The following is an 11,768-nucleotide window of genomic DNA, read 5'->3' as shown; positions in this document are numbered from 1 at the left end:
AATTCAACTTTTTTTCCATGGTCACATTTGTAGAATTTGGTGCAATCTTTCTCGTGTGGTAGATGGACTGTATGGTCTAGAGGATCAGGCCATGGGCATTCTGGATCCCTGTTTTCTGGTGGAGTTGGTTTTGGAGTTTCAGGTTTTGGAGTTTCTGAAGTCGTTGGTTTTGGAGTAGGAGAAGGTTTATTGTCCTCACAACCAGCAACGTGTGGCCAATCACAAACTTCCAATTTCTTGTTGAAATGTAACCCATTTGGACAATCAAATTCAACTTTTTTTCCATGGTCACATTTGTAGAATTTTGTACAATCTTTTTCGTGTGGTAGATGAACAGTGTGATCCAAGGGATCAGGCCATGGACATTCCGGATCTCTATCTGCTGGTGGAGTTGGTTCCGGTTTCAGAGTTGGTTTCGGTGAAGTGGTTTTATCATTTAATGTACAATTAGCACTCCATGGCCAATCACACACTTGCAAAACCGGATTGAAATGTAACCCATCAGGACAATCAAAGAGAACTTTTCCACCATGATCACATTTATAAAATTTCGTACAATCTGATTCGTGTTGAAGATGAACAGTATACTCCAATGGGTCGATTTTAGGACACTCAGTTGGTATCGGCCATATTTCCTTATCACCAGCTTCTACAATCCGAATATATTTTATTTATCAACATAAATCAATACAACAAAATAATTACCTGCTTGATAAACAATGAAACACAAGACCAACGTAATAAAATTACGTTTAATGGTCATCACGATTTTTATCTATTACTATACTACAAATTTTTTGTACTTATAGTAACAAAAAGACAACCACTATTAACAAAAACATCTCTCTGATACCCTTTTATACCACTTATCACGATATAAGCCCTAGTAATAAAATTGTTTAGATAAAAAATAGAATCGCGCGTTTTCCGACCAACAATTGAAGGGATTATTAAACACTCAAATATGACTTTAATTGTAATTAATCTATTTATGATAGCAATCCCAATTCTAATCGCTCGTAAATTAAATCATTTTTCTTGGGTTTTTTATGCACATTGTTGCACAATTCACATTAAACGAAATAAAAAAGTTTAAAAAAAATAAATGATCGAATTCAACAATTTAAAACAAACAATGATTGTTTTGTATTGGAAAGAAGTTTTTAAATTTAAATCGGAGTTCGATTTTTGTAGGGAGCTCCCGAACCCCCTATGCACCTACCAGCTGTACCAGAGCTTCGTCAACGCGGTCCAGGGCTGCAATTCGGGTGTGCGAAACTCCGAAAGTGACCACGACCGCCTCCTCAAGATGCGTGAATCAGTTCAGAAACTCCCACCGCCCCATTACCGCACCCTCGAATATCTGATGCGACATTTGGCCAATGTGGCCAAACATGGCGTCAGTACAGGAATGACCACTCGAAACGTGGCCATAGTTTGGGCCCCAAATCTATTACGTTGTGCCGAATTAGAAGTCGGTGGTGTTGCCGCCCTTCAAGGGGTCGGTGTCCAAGCCGTCGTCACCGAATTTCTCATTTGCTACGCACACTTGATCTTCTGCGATCATCTCCCGAATCTTGATTTGCCAACAGAAAACGAGTCGAATTTCTCGCCAAAAAAATCTCGACCGAAAAGTCTCGCCATTTCGACGCCTACTAAACTCATCACATTGGAGGAAGCTCGAACTAAACGTTTATTGAACAAAAACGAAGATTGCAATTATATTGAAGTTGGTGGAGGGCCGAAAAATTTACCGAAAAAATATCACACTGTGATTGAATTACCGTCAGGGGGGAGGAAAAGAGGACACAAAAGGTCGCCGCTCGGTTGGAGGTCGCTGTTTTCCAAAGCGAAAAATAACTCACAAGGGAATCTCAGTAAGCCGCGAAAGGCCTCAACACCGGGGATTATAGTCGCAGTAAGCCGTGACTAGGCATTTGATATTCATTTCTTTAATATTTTTTTAAGGATAAGTCAGTCACTGAATCAGACTTGACTGACATGAAACGGAAGTTGAGGTCGGTCAAGTCGGCCGAAAGTCTCACTTCCGGTCATTCGGAACCGACCGGAAACGAAATCGACGGTTTAGGACCACTGTATTCGTTAAACAAGCCTCCAGGCCATAATAGGTGAGTTTAGAATAAAAAAATTATAAAAATCAGACTTACCAAGAATTTATTTGTCATGACAAGTGAGTTCCGAGTTGTTTTCGGTACTTTTTTCTAAATTCCAGGAAGGGAAGATAAATGAAACAAACAATTAAACAATTGTTTGTCGAAGCTTACTACGTTTTAATTTGTAATTTTAGATGTCATTTAACTGATAAAAGAAATTCTTTAAATTTAGAAATGTAACATCGATGACATCAACATTGATCGGATGATAAAATACAAAGAAAAATAATGACTATCGCAAAGGGGCGTTAAATATTAAAAGAAAAATTCAGGTGTGAAATTCCAACATGGTTGATGTTCGCCATTTGGGAATTTTATTTATCAAACACCGTAAAAATGATAATAAATGAAAATTGAGTTATTTTTATCAAAACTAAATCGTTGTTATTAAATAATTGCCTAGTTATAGGATCAGTGGTTAAAATTATTAATCATGTGGATTAGTCAATGTTTTTTTAAATTTTTTACATGAAAATTAAAATTACAACACCAGATTTAGATTTCCGAATTCGCCCCTTGATCCATCATAAATTGCAAAGGCTTTATGGATCGTAAAAGTGCTAAGGAAGCAATAAATCTTATCGGCTTTTACAGTCGTTTAAAAAAAATTATCTCGGAAAATAATCGACTGAATTAAAAACTGGAAAATTTGTTTCAGGTCCGTTTCGCACGACTCCTATTTCGACACCCTCCAAAACTCCCAAAACAATTCGGAAGGTTCCCTCCTCGACCTCAGCGAGATTCAACTCAACTTCGAGCTTGAGGAGTCAGAAATGCGGATTTTCTCCGAAGACGAAAGTCTAGTCAGTTCTCCTCGAATCCAAAAGGATGGTTATCGACGCATCCTGACCCGTGCTCGACCTGAGGACTTTAGCAGTGCTACCAACTCCGGTAATCCATCACCGAAAAAACAAGCACGAGTCGTACTTTCGCCAGATTCAATGTCTCGGAAACGCACCCGACTCGAAGACCAATTATCCGACATACAATATATCGATTGTACCACTCCTGATAACATGGTTTGTACCATGGCCGTGGTACATACAATACCACAAGTCGAAACGGTACCAGATTCGTACCAACCGAAAAATAAATCACCAAGAAATTCAGATCATTTGGATAAAAGACAGTCATTGAATTTGGAGCGGGAAACGGGGGGGAAACAAGCGATAACTAAGTCATACACCGAGGTGGATATTGGGAGGAAGTGGGAGGGGTCTAGTCTAGTTGCCACACCTACCCCCCAAAGTCCGGGGTATAGACAGTTGGGGGAGTCAAGTACGAACACAACCCCCGATTATAGCCCCACTGAAATTGTTTACGAGAATTTAAACAACGAGAAGAAAAACAACTATGAGAATATTTTAACCACGATTAGTATTACGTATAAGTCACCCCCTAGAAGCATCGAAGCGAGTCCAATTAAAATAAACGCTGATTCGGTCTACGAAAATGTCATAGTCAACGTTGAAAAAGCAATGGTGAGTCATCAATTTTTCAACTGTCATTCATCTGTCAAAGTATTTTCAGGTACCGACCTCGACCGCCTCCCTTCCTAGTCAAGAAGCCACTCAACCGGTCGAAAAATCCGACCGTCCGAAAAGTATGAGCGCATTGGACGACACCAGTACCGATGTCACCTTAAAACCCAATCTCAGTTCGAGCGCCATCTGCGATACCAGCGAACAAATCTCATTGGTTAGTTTCACCGATTCGAACCAATCGTCGCGTTCCAACGTCCAGTATACGCCCAGTTTGAGTTCAGGGGGTGGAGCCGCCGTCTATCACGTGATGGAGAATTCGGACCGGATAAGTTTGACCGATTTGAGTTTGAGTGAAGTGGTACACAGTTCGACTGAAAATCTGAGTTCGGCCAGTTTTCCACTCAGTTATTCGAAAAATTCCACGCCAAATGTCAGTCCAAGTGTGTTCGAAGATGAAGAAAAGACTGAAGATTTGATCGAATTTAGTCCAACAGACAAAAGAAAATCGCCAGAGAGTGAAACAATTGATAGTTCGGTCTATCAACAAGTCAAGTTTTTCCGAAGGTCGATACATGAAGTCAACACTTTGTTAGAGTTGGATGAGAAGAAGAAGGATGAAGAAGAAAATTATGATTCACTCGAGTCGGACCAATTACACGTCTATGAGAATGTCAAAGGTGAAGAAATGAAGAATGAGGAGGAAGAAGCAATTGAAAAAATATGTGTTAAAGATCTGACAAGTCGTTTTGAAGATAAAAACGAAGAAAAAAAGGAAAATAGTACAAATTTACGAGTGAAAAAATTCTACGAAAAAGACAGCCTTCCGCCATGTTTGAGGGCGAGAAATTTAAAAAATCAGTTAAAAACCCGATCTCTAGACGAAGAAGAATTTCAAAAGGAATTTGGAAACGGAGTTGCGGGACAACGAAGAAAATCAATGGATGAAGGTTTGGGCTACAAGACGAACTCCTTGCCCAAAACCTTGAACCCACCCAAAGTCATCCCAATGGACGATGTCGGAAAATTAGATTCGATCCATTTAGCCCACAGTACCGAAAATTTAACCGCAGAAGAAGAACTGAAGAAGAGGGAAAGAATCGAGAAATATAAAGAAGAACGAAGAAAATATCTCCATGACAAATACAGGTATAGTAGAAAAAAAATATAGTATGCAACTCGGGTTATAATTCCCCGACAGGTCCGAATCGTTTAAGGAAGATAAGGACGTCCTACTCTCAAAATTGAAAATATATAAAAACAAAGACGTATGCGTGCCCGAGGAGCCCGAATTGGTGCCCCGAAGTCGCCGAAAAAGCTCAACGAGCATCGACGAGGAAGAAAAAAGTACCTGCAAGCCGAAATCGGACAGTTTGAAATCGCGAGCTGCCGTCTTCGAACAAGTCAACCAAAGACTAACCGATTTTAATAAAAACAACAACCGAGCCGAAATTCAAGTGAATAGAGTACAAGAGTGTAAGAGTAACTTTGAGGATTTCGTGAGGAAGAAAGACGACGATTTGAAGTACGAGAGGAGGAGACATACGTTTGAGAATCGCGAGAGAGAGGGCGATGAGAGATTGAGGAGAGTTAGTTTGGAGAGTCCGAGGTAAGTGCCGAGGCGGTGGGCGAGTTGAGGGTTGATTTGGTGATTGCAGGAAAGAGAAGACGGCGCCGACGTACTGTATCAAAGACATGAAAGCAATTTTCGAATCAAAGTCGAAACAATAATCAATTTTGTTGTAAGGATGAAAGTGTTTTTATTTTTTTATGGTGAGGATTTTACACCATCGTATTTTGTTTTTGTTTTTCTCTGATAGGAGAAGTGAAAAGAACTGGTATTTATTTTTATATGAATGGTTGCACAGCTGGATAATTAAGTTTTTTTTATTATTATTAGTCGTTATTTTGATATTAATCAAATGTGATAACCAATTTCAACGTTTTGTTAAGGAAAAGATTCTTAGTATGTAAGGCCTAAACGCGTACTTTTTATAAGTCTTTCGCTCTTCAACAATTTGCCAAAAACTCTGTTTTCAAGAAATTTTGATGTTGCATAATTAGTAGACTGACCAAATATAAGAGTCATAATATATTTAAAAAGAAACAAAGAACAACAAATAGGTTTAATAGACAATAATTGAATTTTTACAGTATTGCACCATCTCCAATTATTTATTTACATTGTAATATCATGTACATAGTGTAACTATGCTTGACATGCGAATATTTCAAATTATGTTAAATAAATTACATATTATTATTTTCCTTCTTTGATAATACAGGAAACTGTAATCCTTACGTATTATTTCAAATAGTCAAAGGCAACTCTTCCAAAATTATCCTTAATTTCCTTGTCAGCTCCCATTTTTATTAAATATTGATACATGTCTTTTTGCTGTTTTCTAGCCGCACAGTGCAATGCAGTAAACCCATTTGAATTAGTAACATTTATGTCAAAACCTAGCTCAAGAATATATTCAATTAAATCAACGTAACCTTCACTAGTAGCTAAAAACAATAAATTAAAATCAACATTATTATTACAAAAAATATCGGCCCCGTTTTCAATCAGTAAACTACAAATATCCCGATGCCGCCCTAGTACAGCTTCGTGCAACGCAGTGTTACCACAATTATCCCTAACATCAACATCTAAAATCCCTAAATCGAGCAAAATTTTGACAATTTCAAAATTTCCATGCAAAGCTGCTACATGTAACACACTTCTACCATTCTTGGTCTTCGTTGCACAATCGCCCCCTTTGTCGACTAGATACTTGAAAATAGCCCCACAGCCCCCTCTTGCCGCCAAATGCATACATGTCCACCCGTCTTTGTTTCTATAATTAATTAAAGCGCCACTATCCACCAAAATTTCGACAGTCTCGAGACACGTTTTCGTACAAGCCAACATTAAAGGGGTCCAATCGGCACGTTTCAAAGCGTTGACTTGAGCCCCCTTATCGAGTAGCAGTTTCACAATTTCGGGTTGTGAGAATTGAGCCGCCTCATGCAGGGCTGTTTTGTTGTCGTTATTTGTACAGTCGACACTCGGGGGCTCGAAAGACAGGAGATATTGGACGGTTTCGATGTGCCCCAAACGGGAGGCACAGTGCAAGATTGTGTCACCAGTGTCTTGGTATTTTAAGACACTCCAGTGGCATTTTAAAGCGGAAATGGGGGCAATGTCACCCGAGTGAGCCTGTTTGAGGATTTTGGCAATTTGACGTTGGGTTAGGGACATTTTTGAGGTTAGGGCAACTGTCACAAATTGAGGTTAAGTTTTTGGAAATTAATTAAAATTTCTGTGAATATTTTCTTTTAAATAGGTAAATATGTTAGTGTTTTTGAATACAGTGTAGCGAAGGCTTTAATTAGTTTTAAGTTTATTAAATGGCTGGTAGATAACTGGTGTATTGTTAGTTGCATAACATCAAACCACATGAATTTACGTTTACTGAAATTGTGACGATTAGGTAATGGCTTATTTCCCACGTTCCGAATAAAACTTTTTGTTTCTTTAATAGGTGCCCCCCCAAAATAACGATCAAACAAATTCGTGTAATTTCATCGATTTATGCCGGTGTGACTTAACCTAACGATCACGTCCTATGATTACTTCATGACTTTAAGTCGGCGTATTTGAAAGATGAAACATTGATTTCAGATAATTCTTATCAAATTGTATTCAAATAGTCTCAATAGTCATTTCTGTGACTCATTCCCGGTTATTTTATGCATAAAAAGCAATCGTGTGACCGTCACGCGTCATAAATACAGTACGCGATCAAAATGACATGAGTAATTCGAGGGTGTTGTCTGTTTTCCTCTTAAAATCCGAATTAAGAGCTTTCCGTGATTGAAAGTCCATCTCAACGTGACATTAAAACCATGTTCTGTTAATGTTTAGTGGAATTTGTTTAGTTCAAATTGTAAAAAATGTCGAATTTGTACCGGACCGTGTTGGACTCGTTTTGGAGTGAGTACGTTTGGTTGCCCCCAAACACCACCTGGAAAGACATCGCCCCCGAGGCGAGCACGGAAATCCACCATGCGGACTACCGGCACCTCCTGTACCCCCTGCCGATGGCCCTGGTCATGCTTTTCCTGCGCTACGTCTTGGAGAAGTAAGTTGAGGTTATGTCACCAGTGTGCCCGAAATTGACCCTAATCGCATTGCAGGTATTGGTTCGCCCCCGTAGGAGTATCCATAGGAATCAAAAACACCAAACCAAAGAAGGCCCCACATAATACGGTACTAGAAAAGGCGTACATCCAGTCGAAAAAATGGAAACACAAGCAGGTAAAACAGCCCCTTTATGGGCCACCCGACCCCCAAATTAACTCCAAGTAGATTCAAGGGTTGGCGAAACAAGTCGATATGAGCGAGAGACAGGTCGAAAGGTGGCTCCGATTACGCAAAGGCCAGAATAAGCCCTCCACTTTAACGAAATTCTGCGAGAACTCCTGGCGGTGTCTTTATTACACCTTGAGCTTCATCTACGGCCTCGTCGTGCTTTGGAACAAGCCCTGGTTGTGGGACATCAACGAGTGTTGGTGAGTCAACAGCTCGAACCGTGTCAAGGTTAAACAAACAATTTGGTTAAAAGTACAAAAAATTTATTTAGAAAAATATCACACTTTTTTACGTTTCAAGCGGAACGAGAGGCTGCGTTTTTTCGGTGTTTTCTCTTTAATCGTTTCTTCGTTTTTCATTATGTTTTCGGTCGATTTGGAGGCGTTTGTACGCCTCAAGTGGGATGAATCGCCATAGTCGTAGATGTCTGGGGGCGGTTTGGGGCGGGAAATGAACGACTTGGCTCTGCGTAACATTTCACCTGTGACAATTGTGCTATCACATAAATTATTGTCTTATCATAATCGATAAATTGAAATCATTCTACAAGAATTAATTTTTAGTCTTATCGCCAAATACTTTAATTTTTTATTTGTGTTGGTAAAATTGTATTTTTTGGCTGGTTAATGATAAGATAATAAAACTTTGTGTAAATATTTAAGTCATTCAAATCTAATTGCTCTACATTTAATGAGAAATTTTCTAAAACTTGTAGAATATGTATGTGATAACACATTTTTAATCAGGCTATTGGTATTTAAATTGATTAATTGTGTAATAGATACGAACACAGTTTAATATTCGCCATTTTATGTACGTAATGTTTGTTATAGCTTTGTCTATTTTTTATCTTTATCACCAAGATTAAATTATATGCTTTAATTATACTTTATGATTAAAAAAAATGTTTTTTTTCTAGTCGGCCATGATTTCTATTTTGGGGAGTTGGTAGAACTGTAGTATTCAAAAATTTGGGGTTTTACGCGACTTAATTATACAGGGTGATTTTTAAAAAACGGCAAGCGCTGTAGAATTTTAATTTATGGTCCGATTTCAAAAAAAAAATAAAAAATAAATTAAATGGCTTCTAATATAGTATAATCTGACGATTTTAGAATTTTTCTAAATGTCATAATAAATTTTGGGCTATATTCAAGTCTCTAATTTTAAATTGGACCATATATTTTTTTCTTTATAATTGGGAAGGTAGTAGTTTTTTTGAAACAGACATGTACAATGTTTCACTTTTACTAGAAATTATTGTTTTAAAAAATATCAAAGTTAAAAAAATAATAAAAGTTAATAAGAGAGAACGCTGTTATTATAATGTCTAAAAGTAGCAAATAAAAGAAAAATTGCCAATATTTTTTCAAATTTTTAATAAGAAAGGACACTAATAGTTACCTATAACAAATCAGAAAAACATATAATTTAGTGTGAAAAAATGTTAAAAAAAATTGTATCTATAAAAATTTCGAAGTTATGAGAGTTTAAATTTTGCAATTTGACTCTATTTATTTCTGTTGGAAAAATAATTTTTCAAGTTTTTTTGCTACAGGCTATTAGAAGAGGAAACAAGGAAGCTATATCCTAAATTGTAACTCTGTTCAATGTTATTTGTGGCTTTTATTGGCAAAATTTTTGTATCTTTACTAAATAATTGTAAAAAAACACATACAAGATCATCAGTATGATTAAATAGACATAAAAAAGTGTCAAATGTCAAAAAATAAATGTCAAAATTTTTTGTCAGAATTTTTTGAGCATTTTTTTCATGTTCCTGTTATCTTATCTTACATGAAGTTTTTCTCTGGGGCGCGAATTCTGGCACACCCTGTATAACAAAAATTGATTTTCCAGTGAAAACATTGAATATAGCCCAAAATATACAGAGTGGTTATAAATGATTTTCATCTACCCAGCTGTGAATTTTCCATGTAAAATAAAAAATGCCGCTTTACGAAAATAGGGGTACCTACTTGTAACTCAAAATTAAAAAATCGCCGTTTACTAAGCGTCCATTTCGAAAATAGACTTCAATTATAAACTTGTTTTCTTCCAAAGTATACATTATTATCAATTATTATTGGAACTTAGTTGAAACAATAAAAATTTAATTAACAACAATTTATTATTAATTAATAAGTGACACTAATGACAGAACTAGAGCTTTCAAAAAAGTAGAGCGGCACAAATAAAGTTACATGCAAAAAAATTCCAAAGCTGGCTAGATGAAAATCATTTATAACCACTCTGTACTATTGAATTTATAAAAATTCTAATTATAATTATGTACTGTGTGATTGTTTTAAAATTCGTGTTGTAGTTATTCATGACACATACGTCATCAATGAAACGTATCGCGTAACTAGAACAATATATATTGGATAAATATCAAACGTCACATTTGAATTTGAATCATTTACAACCGACAGTGTAGTCTTGAAAAAGACAGATTTTTGATGAAAATCGGGAAAAATGAGACAGCACACGTGGAGACAACCAAAACTACAAAGAGTAAGTTATGTTATGTTGATGTTATGAAGTTACGCAATACTGATGTAAGTATCATGGATAACTAGAGCAGACAGTTAAAGTTAAAAAATCACACGGTACATTTTTTTTTTAATTCTTGAAATCGGGCCATAAATAAAAATAGCGCCTGCTCTTTTTTAAAAATCATCCTGTAGATTGGTTTGTATTGAAATTTTCTAGAGTTGGCAACACTAAAACATCCATTAAATTGCCAATTAAGTCACGACGATCATATAATTTATTTACGACACCGTAAAAAATCATTAGGTGTGAAATGACGTGTCTTTTAAGGAAAAAAACTCTGAATTTTTTTCTCCAGGAACGGTTTTCCACACCAGTCGGTCACCAGCGACATCTGGTGGTACTACATGATCTCGATGTCGTTCTATTGGTCGCTTTGCGTCAGCCAATTTTTCGACGTGAAACGTAAGGATTTTTGGCAGATGTTCATCCACCACATTGCCACGATTGTCCTGATGTGTCTTTCGTGGGTGGTGAACCTCTTTCGTATCGGTAGTCTTGTCCTAGTCGTTCACGATTGCGCCGATATTTTTCTCGAAGCGGCAAAAATGGCCAAATATTCCGGATACCAGAAGGTCTGCGATACCATTTTTGGGATTTTCACCGTATTGTGGATCGCGACGAGACTGGGAGTGTATCCGTTTTGGATAATTAAAAAGTACAAAACATTCAAATTTGATCAAATTGGGAGTACATTACTTTTTTTTGTTGCAGTACTTCAATAGATGCGCCGAAGATAGTCCCAATGTTTCCAGCTTATTATATATTTAATAGTCTGTTGTGTCTTCTCCTAGTTTTACACATTTTCTGGACGTATTTGATATTAAAAATCGTCGCTAATTCTCTCAATGCTGGCAAAATGGAAGGAGATATCAGATCGAGCAGCGATGACTACAGTGAAGATTCGAAATCTCAATGATTTCAAACAATTGCGACGTTTTATTGGCTTTAAATAATTGTATCGAGCCAATTCCAGTTCGTTTTTTCATTCTACACTAGATAGAAACGTACAAACTGTTGTTTTGTACTTATTTATATAAAAAAATATAAGAATTAATTGCAATCTGAAAGAATTTTGGTATTTGACATACCGTGGCATTTTTAGTTACATTTATTTATAAAGAGTCCAAAGGTTTAACCAAAATTAAATTTTTTGATGAAAAAACACCGATTTTTATTTAACCCGATCCAAACATT

At 36.7% G+C, this 11,768-nt stretch overlaps 4 protein-coding genes across 6 annotated transcripts in view; 2 read left to right on the top strand and 2 right to left on the bottom strand.

Annotated features, from left to right (window-relative positions):
• Positions 1 to 820, bottom strand: part of LOC123009359 (probable chitinase 10) — an 8,217-nt gene extending 7,397 nt beyond the window's left edge. The window contains exons 1-2 of one of the 2 annotated variants that reach the window (XM_044405598.1): positions 706 to 820; positions 40 to 649 (exon numbers count right to left, since the gene is read on the bottom strand). In XM_044405598.1, the coding sequence (XP_044261533.1) occupies positions 40 to 649; positions 706 to 763 (668 nt within the window). In that variant the 5' untranslated portion in view covers positions 764 to 820. The remainder of the gene's footprint in view (positions 1 to 39; positions 650 to 705) is intronic. The other variant, XM_044405599.1, reaches the window with a different exon arrangement.
• The window catches only part of LOC123009354 (GTPase-activating protein CdGAPr), a 22,001-nt gene extending 16,081 nt beyond the window's left edge, over positions 1 to 5,920 (top strand). For both annotated transcript variants that reach the window (XM_044405592.1, XM_044405591.1), the window contains exons 6-11: positions 1,195 to 1,918; positions 1,969 to 2,129; positions 2,833 to 3,655; positions 3,705 to 4,804; positions 4,857 to 5,264; positions 5,314 to 5,920. In XM_044405592.1, coding sequence (XP_044261527.1) covers positions 1,195 to 1,918; positions 1,969 to 2,129; positions 2,833 to 3,655; positions 3,705 to 4,804; positions 4,857 to 5,264; positions 5,314 to 5,386 — 3,289 coding nt within the window. In that variant the 3' untranslated portion in view covers positions 5,387 to 5,920. The remainder of the gene's footprint in view (positions 1 to 1,194; positions 1,919 to 1,968; positions 2,130 to 2,832; positions 3,656 to 3,704; positions 4,805 to 4,856; positions 5,265 to 5,313) is intronic.
• On the bottom strand, positions 5,767 to 7,195 carry LOC123009363 (ankyrin repeat domain-containing protein 16-like). The gene has a single exon (XM_044405604.1). The coding sequence runs from the start codon at positions 6,900 to 6,902 to the stop codon at positions 5,961 to 5,963; it is 942 nt and encodes a 313-aa protein (XP_044261539.1). The 5' UTR covers positions 6,903 to 7,195; the 3' UTR covers positions 5,767 to 5,960.
• On the top strand, positions 7,027 to 11,747 carry LOC123009361 (ceramide synthase 6-like). Its single transcript, XM_044405602.1, has 6 exons — positions 7,027 to 7,134; positions 7,186 to 7,785; positions 7,841 to 7,961; positions 8,013 to 8,215; positions 10,870 to 11,229; positions 11,286 to 11,747. Exons 2-6 carry the CDS (start codon positions 7,598 to 7,600, stop codon positions 11,488 to 11,490), a joined length of 1,077 nt encoding a protein of 358 aa, XP_044261537.1. The 5' UTR covers positions 7,027 to 7,134; positions 7,186 to 7,597; the 3' UTR covers positions 11,491 to 11,747.
• The last annotated feature ends 21 nt before the right edge of the window (positions 11,748 to 11,768 follow it).

Source organism: Tribolium madens, unplaced genomic scaffold (assembly GCF_015345945.1).
Source record: "Tribolium madens isolate multiple individuals breed KSU strain unplaced genomic scaffold, Tmad_KSU_1.1 Scaffold_71;HRSCAF=194;Tcas5.2_LG6, whole genome shotgun sequence".
In the NCBI taxonomy this organism is placed as follows: domain Eukaryota; kingdom Metazoa; phylum Arthropoda; class Insecta; order Coleoptera; family Tenebrionidae; genus Tribolium; species Tribolium madens.
This window is presented reverse-complemented; position numbering and strand designations above follow the sequence as displayed.